The sequence below is a fragment of the Tauraco erythrolophus genome, chromosome 20 (assembly GCF_009769465.1).
Source record: "Tauraco erythrolophus isolate bTauEry1 chromosome 20, bTauEry1.pri, whole genome shotgun sequence".
Classification (NCBI taxonomy): domain Eukaryota; kingdom Metazoa; phylum Chordata; class Aves; order Musophagiformes; family Musophagidae; genus Tauraco; species Tauraco erythrolophus.
In genome coordinates, this window is record NC_141484.1 from 8,928,699 (window position 1) to 8,946,093 (window position 17,395).

Here is a 17,395-nt window from a genome sequence, read left to right on the forward strand (position 1 = left end):
AAAGCGGTTTATTTCTACTTTTAGCAGAAAAAAAGAAAACATCTTGCAATAAGTCCAAGTGCAAATAAAGAGGAAAATACCATGCCTGACTAGGCAGGCTACAAAAATAACAGCTCTTTAATGGCTTTACAGATCCACTTAACAATATATTATTAACTTTGGTTTTTTAAAGTAGTTGCTTGCACATTAGAGTAGGATAGTCAGCTGGGAGGCAAATCTAAGATGCCTCCAGTTTCCAGCATAAATAAAGGGCAAGTTACAATTGTCAACTGATGGTATTAACTCTGTCCCGATGACCCTGACTTTATCTTTAACTCATATTAAAGATTCACTAAAATACTTCAGGCAAAAATGGGCCCTATCTAACATTAATCACCTTTTCAGAATTACAAAGCACATTATTACATCTACTTTTCAAAAAGAAACTCCGTGTACGCGTGAGAAGGCAGCTATTAACAGCAGGGGGAGCACACGGTATTGGCACATCTGCCACTGGCCCCGCTGATGCCAGCCCAAGCACAAGGTTCAGTCCGAGTTCTGTTAAACACTCACAACAAAGTCAATACTTCCATTAAAAGAACGTGGTGAAAAGTAGTTTAAAACATTTTCTGAATCTCAGTTGAAAAACAGGCGTAAAAAATGTGAAAAGCAAAGGTGCATTGATGCAGCGACAATCCAACGGAGTGGAACAAGGTAGGCTTTACAACGTCCCACCTACATTCCAAGTATCAGTAAAACAGGATTATGGATTTAAGGGTTCATTGTTATTATGTATCTAAGTTATTATCCAGAAATTTTAAATTAGAATTAGATTTTTTTTGTGAAGTCTTAGTAGCCACAATAGGGCACCAAATCACCAAGTGTTCATATTCAAAAATGTACTTCAGTATTTAGCAACCAAACCAGAGAAACATTCTACATTCTCATGGAACTGACTTAGTTATCCTAACACTGCACAAAAATATACCCGAATGGACAGGACACTATAAACCATCAAGAGGTAGTGAGAATACCTTCTGTAATACATAAGAAAGTAATTTAGTATTCTGGAATCTTTAAAGCATTTTCAAAATGAACTTTCACTTTGATAAAGGTATCATCACTACACCTTCAAAACTCTCAATAGTTTTAGTTCTGTGTCAACAAACACAGCCATCTTTACTCTTCACTCACCTTCTCTTTATTGCTTTTGTTTTTAGAAGAACACAAGCAAGCTGTACACCTAAAGGTGAAATTCTGACGCGATTTCACTTTTGTTTGATGCTCGTGCCCTCACCATAGCCAACCATCACAGAGGTTCTTCTTCAAGCTGGAGTGACTTCGTGGCAGAAGTCTCTTTCGTGAAGTGAGAATGACTTAAAGAGCTTCCCAGTGAGATCTATGCAGTTATCAACACAGTCTCAACTACCCAAATAGAAAAAGGTAATGATCACAGACTCCACAATGGAGTTTAGGAAGGATCTTTTCCCAGATGCCAAGAAAAGGCACCTGAAGCTTTTCAAAAATCTATCCTGAATAAGTCAGAAAGTGATCCCAAATGACCACAGTGAGACAAGATGTTTTCTTTACAAGCCTCATTCACCTACAGTAAAAAAGCACAAATCTGACCCGACTGAGACATCAACTGTCTTTTGTACTGGAAAGCTGGAGGCTACCGCCGCAAGGAGCAGTCAGGCACTAAAGGGTCTAAATTTGGCAAATTTAGTGGGTTTGTATCTTTATTGTACAATACACAGGAAATTTCACATAGAGAAATATTGAGGGCTACATGAAGGGTCTCTACAGTAAGCAGCATATTGTAACAACGAGGCAAAACAGGTTTCTGAGAAGTACGCTGAAGGAAAGGTGAGGCAGAGACGTGGGTTCTAGAGTTTGCTAGTTGGCGAGGGAGAAAAAAAGTGAAGAACATGGACCTAGTGATCCTTTCTGGGAAGGAAGAGTGAAACAACTGAGGTGGCTAAAGACCTTAAATTTGGTTTCCCACAGTGACTATTGGACAGGATTAGAAATAACTATTTGACAAAGAAAAAAAACTAAATCATTACTCTTGGAAGATAGTAGATAGCAAGATATGAATTATGATGGAGCCTATGTCAGAAACATAGCACTGAATACATTATTTTCTTCCTATTTTACTCTAAAGTCTTCCTCGTGTTGAGGAGAGAGTCACTACCCAGACGGCGGAGGGAACGGAAGGGAAGAGCCTCCCTCATACGTACGTCAGAAAAGATTTGAAAAGGCAGCAAGACAGCCTACCACCTCCGGCACTGTCAGGAAGTTTTCTCATTTGCCAATTACAGATATTGCATTTAAAAAAAAAAATCTGGACTAACCGAAGGGACTTCCAAAGAAGAGAAACATAAATGATTATGGTTTGAAAAGTAGCTTGAAAACACCAGCACAACTGCAGTCGAAACAGTTGGGGAACAAAAGCAAATAATACATTTAAATGTATACTTCAGAGGACTACTTGCAGAGAGAAAATGGTTAGTGATCAAAAAGCAGAAAGGGAGAGCTGGAAGAAGAAACTCCACATTATCAATTCAAGAACCTGACAGAATTAGAGAAGAGGGCATCTGAAATCTCGCAGCTTCTTAAAGCAAGCTGAGTTCAGGGACAGATAACTGAGCGTGAAGAGCTGGTGGCAGCAGCACTGCTATGAAATGGCTTGGATTACAGAGCTGTACAACAGAGTGAGCCTGAAAGGCACAAAAAATAAGCCTTAGATTTTACTTGTAAACAGCAGTAGTAAGGTTATAGTTACACAGGTTAACTCAAAGGTTACTTAATAATCTTCCAATTACAGATATTGCATTTAAAAAAAAAATCTGGACTAACCAAAGAGACTTCCAAAGAAGAGAAACATAAATGATTATGGTTTGAAAAATAGCTTGAAAACACTAGCACAAGGAAAAACTGAATGGGCTGTTAAGTAAAAAAGAGGATACACAAAAAGGCCCCTGCAGAGGAGGGGAAAGATCTGCTGTCCACACGCTGGGCGAATCAGCCAAGAAAGAATGGGTTTAAGTTACAGGAAAGACTGTTGAGGCTGAATACAAAGACAACTTTCCAACAGCAAACAAAACAAGAACATCCGTTGGGCCTGTCTGACAGTGGGGAGATAGATAAAAAAATCCCTTCTTGCTCATCTAAAGGGATACATTTAGTCCTACGATTCGAAGACTTCAGTGTGGCATTTGAACTTTTAATGGGAGTTGAGGACTCATCAGTTCTGGAGCATAGTAACTGATGTGCCTCAAAAAACAAGTTCATCAGAACCTGTCTGGCCTTGCAAAGGTGAAACATCCAGCTCCATAAAGACTGCTGAAAACAGAGAGAGCGCAGAAACAGCCAAATCAGAAGTTATGTCAGAAATGTTAAGGGCATCCCGAAAACAGGAGGCTAGATCTCCAGGAAACTCTCTGGTAAGACAGAGGAGAATTACTTTTGCTAACATGGGAAGAGGCAGTCAAGAGCTTGAATCATAGCCCAAGTTCAGCTGTTCCCCTTGGGCGAACGGTAATAACAGTTGCTGACATGCTCAGGGCAGCTGAGGAGCGTCCAAAGCATTTGGTGGTGCTATTGAACGCAGGTCCCACAAGGCTGCTTAGTATGAGCCACTGCTGCCGTGCCACAAAGCCAGGGCAGGATGCTTAAAAAGAAAATCACCTCCTCTGATGATCTTGGACCTACAATCAACCTCATGAGTAACCACCTCTTAAGATGCTAATGCACACTACGCTGCCTAAACCAGTTCAGGAATAACCTGAATGATCAGATGCATGATGCAAACCCGAACAGAATGCTTCAGAGCATTTACCAGAGCGTGAGCTGGTTAAACAGACATTTTAAGTAGTCTTGTAGGATTTGTAAAGTATGGGCTACCACCTTTAACAACTCAGGAAAAGCATTAAAATAATCTAACAAAACACAGGGAAGTCAGGAGGCAACCTAGGGTCTCAGAGTAGAGGAATGTCAACAGGAGAACACAAGATCCCTCAGGCCAAAGGCTTCACACACAGTGTAAAAGAATCAAAACACATTTTCATTTCCTTCATTTTCCCAAGAGAACCCTCTTCAGCACTTGTAGAGAAATTACCCCAAGAGCGTCTACTAGTGTTACAGTTCAAAGCTGGTTTCATCCTTCCCAAGGAAGGGATCAAGAAACATCAGAAAACTGGCATATATCTCAAAAAAACAGTGTCAAACTGAGCTAATACATTTCCTGATGAATCTCTCTTCAAGCTTACAGTATGCAGATCTTATAGATATTATATTTATATGTGACACAAATATCTTCCAGGTGTTAAGATAAGAATCTAACAACAGAAAGTGGTCAGCACACTGCAGGTAAGTCAAAACTGATAGGTTTTCATGGAGAAGGCATCACAGCAGCCAACAGAGTTTCCCATGGAAGAATGATCTAAGCGAAATAGTCCTCAATGCAGGTAAGGAACTGCCTTCATGTACGTGCTTCTTTCAAAGAAGGGTAAAAGCAAACGACAGACTTTAGTTCAGAAAGTAAAGGAGGACCACACTGATAAAATAGGTGAGCTGTGCTATAAAGCCACTTCCAAGAAAACAAATCTCAGACTCTGCTGGGAGTCTAAAGAAAGCTAAGAGATGCAGGGTGGGCACTCCCTGTCTGTTGTTGTCAGTAGATACAGAACATAGTGGTGGCATGTTAAAATGGGAAAATGCATCTGGTCTCTAGTACTGGGGCATAGATGCTCTGATGAACAGCAAGATCAGACAACGTTCTACTGATAATTGGAAAATATTTATTTGATAAGCAGATAGAAGAATAGAATATATGCTATTGTCTGAACTGTTGTGATGCCACAAAGTGTAGCAGTTTGCTTAAATATACGGCATTAGGCAATGCCCATTGCTGAAAAAGCGGTCTGTCGCCGAGTATGAAAGCACACACTGTGGGCAGATAAATAACCATAAACCAGCATGCAGTTGGATCATAACGACCACTATTATCATTGTGCAGCTCTGTTAAAATTTATATTCTAGAATATACAGTTGTCAACAACTGTATTGGCAGTTTTGTTTTTCAGAAAGCAAGCCAGGGATTTATCTGAGAGGCATTATCACCAAGGGGCACCCTGACAATTAGGTCTAGATGAGAAAAGCCAAACTGGTGTTAATCTGTTCTTATTCTCTCTTCACAGAGTCCTCTTGTAGAGAAAAGGTCTCAGGCTTGAAACGACAAAGGACAATGTAAACAGAAACCTGATGAAAGCATGTAGTCCTACTGCCTTCAAGCAGGGTATCAAGCCTTACAACATTTGGAGCATTTGAAAAATACTTTCAATCAACTGTATCTAGAGTTTTAAAGTTCCCATTTTCACGCAGTTTTAAAACTAAATATAAACAGGTCACGCTGTTGCCATCCTCAATCTAAGCCCAGATCACTTCCTAATTGAGGAAACTGAGAAAAGGAAACCTCATGGAAGACTAGAGCAATATTCTGTCTGTCTATATATATATTACAAGCACATGCCTAAACCTGCATGATGGCAACTACAACAGACTATCACCAAGAATAAAAACTACCTCCGAGTAACACTAAGATCACCAAGGATCTCTGACTTGAGCTCTCACCTACTTTTCTATTCCCAGCTGAGGAACCTGCAAAGCTTACAAGGCAAACACTGAACAGGACTGGAGGTGCTTACTTGAGTGGTAAGAACAAGAAGCAGCAACTCCAGGCAAAGACCTAAAAGTGCTCTTGCATCCCTTCAGTGGGCAGCCTTCCTGTAAACCCAGCTCAGGACAGGAGCACATTAGGAAGAATATAACTCATGGCTTCTGTTTAATTTTCAAATAACCCTGGGGTTGTGTTTGTTTTTCTTTAAGAGATAAATGCTTTCACCAAAAACCTGTACTAATTGCTTTGGTGCCCCATTGTCTGAAAAGAGTGTTTCTTTGAAAGACGAAGAGTCTACAGCTTCACAAGAGCTACAGAAGACTTAAACCCTCAGAACTGTCAATCCTTGGTTGCAGGCTCAGCCTGTCCAGCCTTGACAAACCCTCTCTCCTGCAAAAAACCCACCAATTCTCAATTCTATGCCTAACCTCTAGTTGGACACCTTCGACCAGCAAACTAGAAGACCAACACAGAATGTGCTCACAAAGCCAAAGACAGCTTGCAGTGCAGTAAAGATTATCCACACACTTACTTGTTACCTTAAATCCTTCTCCTTCACTTCATAACGGCAATGTTAACTGGAAGAAAGACAATCATAATGTTGCTTACACTTGTGAGAGCAAAAAGCATATAAAGTAGCACTGAACTACTACCACCAGAAACTCCAGATGGCTTGTCACGGCCATCCCACCTGAAATAATAAGCAGGAAAGCAAAGTTTTTTTTCTGTATTAGTTACCTTCAAGCCTCCCAGCCCATTTTTCTTGCTTTGTCTGCTTGAATCTGCAAATTTCTCCTCCTGTCTTCTCTAATCCTTTTGTATTTTCCACTCAGTATTATGGCAGGGACTCTACGAATTATCTCTATACTCTACTCTTTGCAGATTGTAAAATCGTAATTACTTCTCTATCAGAGGAGCGATATCTCAGTCAGTTATAAGAAGAACAAATTCCTGTTTGTTTGAAGCTATTTATAACAGCAAAAGAACACCATGATAACATTTATCAAAAAGAAAACATTTTTGTGTTATAAAGCCTCAAGTTATGGCAATAGGCTATCATTAGGTTATCAAATGACTGCATATTAATATCTAATTGAAGAACTTATTACAGTGCTCCCCCTCCTCCTGCAACGATGATTTATGGCACATTTTGTCACTACAATGTTCAGCAGTTCAGTACAAACACAGCACCTAACTAACAAGATGGCAGAGGCAGATATTCAAGCATAAGCTATAAATACTCAAATGAGTCAGAGGTTGTAAGTCTGTTGTAAATCATATCTGATTTGTAGGCCGAAACACACTTCCTAATCTTAGGTAAAAAAACTGCTAGTTCCTACAATAATATGGCACAAACTAGAAAGACCCCAAACTGCCATAATTCTACTTAAAATACTGATGAGATTCTCTAAAAAAATTTAGATTTCCTTATTTCCTATGGAGCTACCATTAAACACCAGTAACATCCACCACAGCCTGAAAGAGCACGTTATCAGTGTACACAAAACTGCATTTCTGTATGAGCAGAATTGAGTGTAGGTTACAGGAAGGTAATTCACATCCAAACAAGTACAAGCAGAGAACATGATAACATCCCATTTGGGCAGGGTAAGTAAAGAATCAATTCAAAACTATGCAACCATCTACATGGCTGATTTGGAAATGAAAATACCTCGTTTTGAAGACAGGTACACCACTACTTCTGTCACCCAAACAGAAATGCCAGAGCAGGGAACAGCATCTCAGATCTTTCAATCCACTCTTTACTTTTAACTCCCATTTATAGTACAGTTGACCATGTTCCTCCAGAAAAAATACACAGTAGTGCTTGGAGCATAAAAAAAGCTATGCAAATTTTTAAAAGAATCTGAAGAAAGCCTGTCAACATTCGTGACACAACAAATGGTTTATCGAGCAACCACACACTGTTAAATGCTTTCTGTTATTTTAAGTCTCCCAAAATAAAATGTATTAAAGTCTCTACCTTGGTAGAATAATCTCTCAGTCTGCAGACAACCTTCCTGACTCTGCAAGTTGCATATTAAAATCATCATACGGTGAAGACTCCCAAGACACCTGGCACAGACAGACTGGGGGTGGGGAAAGCTCCAGAAACAGACCACAAGCGGAAGGGAATGATGCTCAGCTCAGGATACGTTGTATCACTTTAGCAGAGGATGGGCAGGGCTGGACCAGCTGCTGAATCCCAGGATTATCGCAGCTATTCCAGCTTCTGCAATCCTGCTTCATCCTGTAAACAGTGAGCTGAAGTTCCCATCTTCCCCTTGGAAAGCCCACATCTCTCTTCCTGATCCCATGCCATTAGCATGGCTACAGACAGACCTACAAGGATCACGAAGTTCAAAGAGGCAGAGATTGGCCATCTCTGCTTTAGAGTAAAGGGGAAAAAGTATTTTCCAGACTAACATTTCTAGTCAAATATTTACCAAAATATTTTCTATGTTAGACTAAAACCAGTATATACTTAACTCTTTTTAGTTCTATGTTTGCACGTTTAATACTTACCTTCATTACAGATAATGCTGGAGAACTGGACAGATACTTCGCCCTTCAGTTACCATGGTGGATGTTTGAGCAACCAACCACTTAAGCCATTTTATATCAGCACTTAGACAAAGTGCATGGAATTCAGCTGGGATGGGGGTAAAGCAGTCAAGGAATTGATCACCTGCGTGCTGACTAAACCTGCAGCAGGATGGCTAGAAGGAAAGCAGGCAGCAAAATGCGTTGACTTCATAGTATTTATCACAAGCATAGCTCTCCTAAAAGTGCCCTGTAGTTATTAACAGCCATTTACCAGACTAGTGACTATTTACCATACTGTACAAAACTCGTTTACTGGTAGTTACAGCTGAATGTTTTCATTACAAAAGCCCTTATACTCAAAGTTTGTTTGTCAAGTGCATATAAACTGGCAAGAGTTTACACATTTAAAATAAACACTAATAGGCTGTGCTCAATAGTCCTGCTCTCAAAAAAATTACCATAAAAGAACAGTAACGTGGATGAACAATGCACAGCACGCAATAAAAACGTGCATTTCCCATCTCATCTAATTCTGCAGCTCCTCTCCAGCTGAACAGGAAGACTACTTTCATTTGTTTTCAAGTAATTGAGAAACATTTCAGCTACTTATCAGCTCTTCGAATCTTTTTTCCTTTCACACATTCCCTACAATTGTTGCCAACAGTGTATTTATAAAAGATTCAGCCTAACAGAAACACTCTGGCAAACAATGTTGCAGAAAAAAAATTAGAAACTGAAGAAGCTGTTATGTAGAGAAGATTTAAAGAGCTGGATCCTTGTTTAAACAGCAAAAATCATTTAAGTTGTTTAAATAGATGCAAGAGCTGTGTAAGGGAGCACTTCCTACCACTGGACCAGTCACTCCAGAAGCAGCCACATACCTTTCCTCTATTGGTGGAAATGCGTGTTTATTTTGGAAGGGTTTTGTGCTCCACATCACAAATGGAAACATTCAGCTCGGTCTGAGGCCTCAGAGCAATATTTAACTGACAACACACCCACAGGAAACCTCTTTCCTCCTCACTAGTTTCTCTTTCCTGAGGCCTCACCAGCGACCGAACATGCCCCAGCCAGGATCGTCTTGCAGCGAATTATAACCACGTATACAAAGCACACGAGTTAATTACTAGATAGGACAGTATCTCCACATTTTCCGTTGTGCTAGAGAAATAAATCAAAATCTTAATATTACACAGTACAGAATAAGCCAACCAAAAGGGCTAATCTTTCCTACTGCTTATCAAGTCCCGTTTGCCCCATCCCAGCTATTTCAAATGCCTCCTTCAAAAATACAGCTGAGAGCAAATAAGAGCAGTTTAAACAGATTGTCTCCAACCAGCTGAAAACCAGACACTGAAAACTCCTTCCATACCCCATTTCCAGTTGTGCAATTTATTTTTCTCCAACATGACCCAAATGGTGTGAGCATCTCTTATCACTATAGCAACCCAGTTGCAGAACTGAATGACACAAATAAAATGAAGGGATTTTTTTGTTCTAAGTTACCAACAAGCAACTACATTAAGTCACATTTATAAAGATCTTACCTACCAAAATCTGGATATAGTAACGTTCTGCAAAAGGTTCAGTTCCAGCTTGGCTTTGATCTTTGATTTAATACACACTGTACATTGGCATGCAGTACCTGCTGCAGTCAATTCACCCAGTTTTACCGTCATCCTGTCCTTACAATGAATGTTAATTGCTGTGTCCCAGATACGACATAAATTAACTAAATTCAACAATAGTCCCTGTGCTGCCTTTTGGTTCCAGCAGCATTTGTCACTCAATCTTGAAAACATATCGAAATAAAATACTTGGTGCAGTACTGCATTAAATTTTGAAGTCAACTTTGAATATTCTATGAGAAAAGTTCAGTCAATTTTTTCCTCTCATTAATTTAGAAACAATATTTTCTATATTTTAAGAAATTCCTGCTACCTATCACAAACTTGTGTACATTCCTCCTAAAGATAAAAGTAAGAGAACAGTATCATTAAGTGGAAATAAAACATTTCCACAGACCAACCTTAAAAGCAACTAGCAGTTTCCCACCAAAGGAAATTAAAAGAAGGGTCATCCATATGACTGAGTAACCACTGACTCTTGCTCTGAGCATGAACAGGAGAGGTTTGGTTTCTCTACAGGCCAGGCCAACTCTTTCCAATGAAGCCTAACTACAAAAAGGTGCATTATTGCTTCTTGACAGATGAAACAGTAAAAGCCAGAACTATTTAATCATAGAATCACAGAATGGTTTGGGTTGGAAGGGACCTTTCAAGATCATCTAGTTCCAACCCCCCCTGCCATGGGCAGGGGCACCTTCCACTACACCAGGTTGCTCAAAGCCCCATCCAACCTGACCTTGAACACTGCCAGGGATGGGGCAGCCACAGCTTCTCTGGGCAACCTGTTCCAGTGCCTCACCACCCTCAGAGGAAAGAATTTCTTCCTTAGATCTAATCCAAAGCTCCCTTCTTTCAGTTTAAAGCCATTGCCCTCAATCTTTAACACAACTACCTTTATTTACTGTTGTCTTCTTTCCAATTAGTATTTTATAGCAGTAACATAGGACGCTTAAATACAAAAATAGTAGACAAAAAAAAAAATCAAACAGATGGAGAAACGCAGTCCCTAAATTTGAAAATAACGAACTCACAAGCGTACCTGAAGAAATGATCATGCTACTTTTAAAAACATAAACTTGACATTTTCAAGCAATTAAAAACAAAGCTGTCACAGCAAAGAAAGAAATGATAATATCCCCCACATGAAAGCAGAAGACACTGTGTTTCAATATTAACAGAAACGAAGAGCCACTGTATTGTCACATGAAAACGAACTTAGTTACTTTGACAGCAAAAACATCTGCCATTGAATTACTGAATTCTGGTATTGAGAAGTCATTATAATACATTATAGAACAGTTAAACCTTTTCACACAGAAATGAGCTGATACAGAGAACAAAACATGTAATACTGTGGAAACAGAAATATTCCCTTTATATAGAAATCGCTCTGATGTATCCTATTTCCAAATTTTTTCATGTATTTAAAATTTTGAGGGGTTTAGCTACCTTCCTCTGAAAAGCAAATCCACTGTTACAAACTACATGAAATCTTACAGGGAAGATAGAACAGAATTCAGACTAAAATTTTCTCATTTCACACTTTCTGCGTAAGAAAAATTTGGAAAGGAAAGCACAGAATTTCACTAAATCACTTGCTACAGTTTCTTCATCCTGTAGTTAGACTTTATTTTTCTGAATTCGTTATTACCGAAGCAATACTTAATTTCTGCTGTACGAATACATAAAAAGCATTTGAAACATAAGTTGTTTTGTCAACCCCATATGTTAGGTTTGGCTCTTTTCTAATTCCCAGTCTTCAGGAATCTGGGAAGCTCTACTTGCCTGTCTGTCACCTAATTACCCAGCAATAAATAACAGTGCATATTAACTCCTTCCGAACTGTTCCACAGCCCTGAGTTCTGCATGGTGCCATGTAAATCAAAGGACAGACCAGATAAAATAACTGTACACCAACAGTTGCAGAAGAGAGGCATTTATCTTGACTCTCTCCCTCACCTTCTGAAGGCCATAGCTTCATTAACATTTCTCCTAGGGCACCTAGGAGTTCACTGCCCCTAAAAGAAGAATGCCTTGCGTGTCTCTGCTGCTTCCTGGACCACGCTGCAAACCAGTTCAATTCACTTATCAAGCAGAAAACTCAGATGGAAAGAAAAAAACATGGGGGAAAATATGGAAATGGGGGAAACAGCTTTCTCCTAAGTCCAATGAATTGAGTTTACTCACTAAATTGAGTTGAATCGTGCATGCAGGGGGAGAGATTTACCCTTTTTGGTGGCAATTGTCTTTGAAATAAATCAATAACTACTAACAACTAAATGGAAAACTGCATCTGTCTTGACGTTAAGACAAAATGAGGACATATCATGTTATGTTTCACAGAAATTTAATCCATATATTCTTGTCAAAAAGGTGCCATGCGCCACCCAAAATGATAAACAAAGAACAGGCTTATGCTGAGAATCCCTGCAGTTAGGTGCTTCAACAAAATTTGAAACCAGAACTATCCTTGTAAGATATACTCTCCCCATTAAAAAGACATAAAGAATAAAAAGTACAAGCATGTTTTTTAAACAAACTTACAAAACTATCAAATGGTTCACAAAGAATAAACTTGAATTTACCTTTGGTTTTTTGTTCAGCAGCCTGAAAGAAGAAAAGAACAAAACAAATCAACTACTCGTCAATACTCAAAATTATACCTAATAATTATAGGGCTGCAGGCCTAGCTTTTTGCAGAACCTGCGTCCATAAATCAGGCATTAGTTCCAAACAAGGACTGGAGAATGCTAGTTTAACTCTGCGTGTTCAGAACACAAGCAAGCCTCCCTCGCCTGACTAAAGCCACAAGCAGATGTTGAAGAGACGGTATAAACCATGGCAAGCAGTAGGACAGCCCACCCAGCCTTCTGTCGCTTGAGGTTCCGCAGCTCCCTGAACTCAACACTGCATTTAGGAGCTTTTTAACACTCAAGAGAATTAACTTTGGTGAATTTGTCCAGTATCCCTTTGAATCCATGCATACTATTGGCTTACACGGATTAACGGCACATTTTGCAAAGATCTGTCTTTTTTTTTAATCTGTTTGGAATCTACCCACTTTTATTTTTTTATGATGCTTAATTTTTATTCTGGAGAAGACAGTGAGCAATTCCTACTCATATCCTAAGGGTCATTTCAGATGAAAATTAACTCTGCAATCCAGAAAACGAGGCAGGAGAACGCACACCGCAGAAAACGCACAACGGCCTTGGGATCTACAGTCACTTCAGCACCAGTTGAGACTAGTCCCGTAACTTTGCGTGATGATGATGAGGAACGTTCATGTGACACAGCTGTGGGAGCAGCAGCTTAACATCAGGGGTTGGCAGGCAGCTTGGGGAGTGCTAATGAACTGTCACAACTGCTTTTGCAGAGATTTTCTGACCACAGCCTCACTCAGAGTTGGCAGGACTGCTCACTTGTGTCAGAATTACTCACAGAAGTAAAGGCTGCAGAGTCAGGATCTATACGTTACGCATAAAAGGGAATATATTTAAAACTGTAACATGAACCAACCTTCTTCTGAGCACCTTCCTTCTTTTTCTTTTCTTCCTGCTTTTTCTTTTTCTTTTCTTCCATCAAATGTTCCTCTTCTTGTGTTTCTTGTTCTTTCTCCCTGATAAGAATAGAGGTTGAGAAGACCTTTTCAATAAGATAAAGTTTATCTAAGAAGGTAAATAATCCATACTTATATTGCTAACATTCCACATTTCGTGCCTAAATAAGGTTGCTTTTAACGCCGTAATAAAAACATTTAAAATAGTTGGCAATGAAAATTCAGAATGAATAGATTTTATTTGGAACCTCTTTCCACAATCACTCACAATTACTACTTAATATTACCACATTCTAGGAAAAGAATGTTGAAAACTCAGCAAAAAAGGAAAAAAACCTCAGGTAATTAACACAAGTTCTGCTGGCTTTCAGCAGCTGTGATTCACAAAATACCTTAAAGGTCATGAGCAAGTACATCATTTTCCAACTATTTTTCTTTTTTTGATCAAATACTTACTGTATCAATTTCTCATATGCATCAATTTTTTCTCAAGGAGTTGTAAACTAAGGTCCAGATGAATTCAGATCATCGCAATTTGTGCTCACCCTATAAATTCTAGCTGAAGAATTTGCATGAACACAAAACAAGCCTGTTCCAGTAGGATCTTGGTGACAATTTAACCTAAGCTGTCCCTAATCAAGAAGGAAATCTGTTTGAAACCTCACCATCTATGCTTTCTTTGTCCATCACTGTAATAAAGGTTATAACAATGAACCTCCCAACACCCTTCCAAATAAATCCCAATGAAAATAATTCGTTTACTTCTCTGTAACTATTTCATCTTCCTTGACAGCTCTTTAGCTCCTGATCACTTACCAGCCTTACAGATCTTCTGAGAATACTCTGGTTCTGATGGGCTGAAACCATTACTATTATTATTATTAGATTTGATGTCCTCAGTTATCAGTCAAGATCACTTTCAGCCTAACTTATTATTTCTTTACATTTAACGTGCTAAAGCCTACAGGCCTCTCTCTTTTTTATTGTTGTAGTTTGGATTTTTTATGTTGTTGTTAAAAAAAAGGTCTTTTTAGTTGTTATATTCTTTGCTCAATTGGTTTGTGACAGCAGGTCTGCCGGGGGGGCGGCGGGAGGTGTAGGCTGCTCTGTACCTTAAGGAGAAAGGTGACTCTTCAGACTTTGCACATTGTATCTTCAAACACTCCCCATGAAACATTTTGCTTTTTGTTTCTTTTATTTTCCTTTTAACACGTTTGCATATTCTTACATAGTTCCCTTTTTATAAAAAAGGAATATTACAGTCAATTTCTTGAGATTTTGGCTGTTGAAGAGTGTTCTGGTTTCTGTCTTTTTCACTTGCCTGAAAATGCTGATTTTGGCCAATGCAGATGCTTTAAGGCTTACAGAGATCCTGCACAGTGCTGCAGACTAAACCAAACGCAGTTTCTCTTGTGTTACCCAAAACAATAAATATTACAGTAAGCAATTCAGAGGCTAACCATAGGTGCCAGTGCCCTTTTAGACACTTCACAGCACTCAAACTATTCACAGAAGTGACAAAGGTGGCAAGACCCAGAGTCTGGAACAGCAGCTGAACATCAGGCACATCTGGAAGTGCTTGGTGCACAACTGGAGTTGAGGACATCTAAAGCGGCATTAGATCCCTGTATTTTAAATACTTGAATCACTTTTTGACATGACCAAAAATTCACCACCTGCATGACTGCTTAACTTTACGCCAATTTCAAAGGGGCACCTTTCAAATACTGTTCGGTAAATCAAGCTGTGAGAAACACATTTGCTCCAAAGAGTTGCAGGTGGGTATTTGCATCATGTACTTAACGTTGCACTTAAGGAAAGGGTACTCAAAGCTGCAGTTTGAAATCAATTGTGATGACTTGCATCACCAAAAGAAACTGAGTGGAAGCCATAATGGATTACTTTGCTCCTGTAAGCTCCAGAGAAGAACAGAAGTCCCCAGGATTTCAATAGCAACATCCAGCCCTTCATTTCCGCCCTGCCTGCCCCAGTCGCAGCACTCTACAAAGCCCAAGTCTTCAAGTGAACTCTCCCAAACTGTCGGACTATTGCCCAGAGAAACTCTAGTCTGGGTTGTTTCTTTTTTTTTTTTTTTTTTTTTTTTTTTAAAGCAGGTGAATGAAACAAGTCAGCGCAAAATGAGAAACTTTTTGGTTTCCTTTTGCTAGTACTTACGAAAACCCACAATGTTACAGCAATTCCAGAACACCACAATTACATTTAAATCCCTTTTAATAGTCAGTGCAGTATTTAAAAAAAAAAAAAGACAACAACAAAAGAAAAACACCAAATCACACCACCACCACTGCTCAGCTTAATTTGCAGAGTTTTGTTTAATCTGTGATGATACATAATTGCCAATTTTCTTGTTAGGCCTTTTTTTTTTCCTGTATCAAGTTCCGTTCCCCACTGCCAAAGTCTCCTTACTTAGACTGGACTCCATGATTTGCTTCTCTATTTCCAGTCTTTGTCCTCTAAAGCTGGTTGTTTTGACGTTTCCCCAAGCACTGTTCCGTGTTATTCCCTCCCTTACACAGGCAATACACCAAGTCAGAGGATTTTTCCAAACCAAAGAGCAAATATTTTGCTCCATTAAAAATACAATGTATTTTATTACCATATCATTATATCAATTACAACATAAGAGGTAGAAGTGCCACTCCTAGCGGAAACCTGTTTGGTTTTGGGTGGGATTTTTTTTTTCATTTCTGAGATTAAAATGGCCTCAGATTAACTCAGAAAATGATACTATAATTTTTAATGGAGTTCAATTTTCAAAACTGATTTACATAATGACACTTCTGAATACATGTGCTTTAAATATGCTTAAAATAGAAATAAAGCTCCAAGTGGCCTCTCAGATGGCAACTCTTGCTGTCATTTCTAGGCAGAAATTAGTCATCTAAGAGCAAAACAAAAGGAAAACAATAAAAACATTGCTATATAAAGTTTGATTATGTTGTCAAAGGCATGTGCTGCAATTTTATTTCCTGAGCGACAATTTAATCTTTATTACAGGAAATAGACTAAAAAAAATTATTAATACAAAGCTCGCATGATTTAAACCAGGAGTGTCTTAGAATACACTTGTAGGAGTTCGCCTTCTTCATATATGTGGATCTGATGTATCAAAATCACGGGGGACTTTTATGAGCAGAGAGCAAAGAGTTTTAGCACAGCAACAAGTGTTGTTTTTAAAGATTGCAATTAGCTTACTAAATCCAAACCTAAACCAAGGTTATCTTTAAAGTACACGTGCTTTAGAGCTCCCTCTAAACAGGAAAGCAAGATAAAATGCAGGTCATGGTCAGAACAACCTGAGAACTACAGCTACGTTCTGTCAGTGCCTGTTGCAGAAACGCTTATTAATCCCTTCAAAAAATTTTTTAAAAAAATCAAGGCTGGTTTTATTTTTTAAGCTAAGTGGGAACTTGAGTTTTCTAGCTGGTGTCAGACATTGGATTGCTTTCACATCTGAAGCCACAGCTGGTATTTTAAATTAGCACTGATGTGACATTCTAACAGGATTTTGCAATACACCTTTTGGGAATATCGTATTCTTTAACAAACTCCAAGTAGAGTCTACTTGTGTTATTACATGCAAGGTTATTACCCACACAGTGCTTTATAGTTCTGAAGTTTCTGCAATAGCTGAGGACTATATAGAGACCTCTCTCCCTTGTCCCTCCACATGACACAGCTCCAAACCTAGCAGCCGGATAAATTTTGTTTGCATATATTTAAGATGCTGAAGGTTTATTTACAGAGGAAAACTGCCTGGAATACCTCTTCAGAAGAGCAATTCTTAATCTTGGTCTACAGATGCCTTTGCCTGGTTTAGCCCAATGAGAGACTAGCTCCTGTACCTTAATTCTGGGATACCTCTTGTACCTTAAATTCACACCCTACTTCGTGCTGGAAAAACCTCCCTTGATGGCTGTAAAAGTTGCTGTTACTGACAGAAATCCTACAAATTGCATACAAGTTCTTAAATATTGCACT

General features: G+C 39.0%; 1 protein-coding gene across 4 annotated transcripts in view; it reads right to left on the bottom strand.

The window, feature by feature from the left end:
- TNRC6C (trinucleotide repeat containing adaptor 6C) overlaps nt 1-17,395 on the bottom strand; it is a 108,223-nt gene that overhangs the window by 74,000 nt on the left and 16,828 nt on the right. For all 4 annotated transcript variants that reach the window (XM_086623881.1, XM_086623882.1, XM_086623879.1 and 1 more), the window contains exons 2-3: nt 13,354-13,453; nt 12,420-12,441 (exon numbers count right to left, since the gene is read on the bottom strand). In XM_086623881.1, the coding sequence (XP_086480007.1) occupies nt 12,420-12,441; nt 13,354-13,416 (85 nt within the window). In that variant the 5' untranslated portion in view covers nt 13,417-13,453. The remainder of the gene's footprint in view (nt 1-12,419; nt 12,442-13,353; nt 13,454-17,395) is intronic.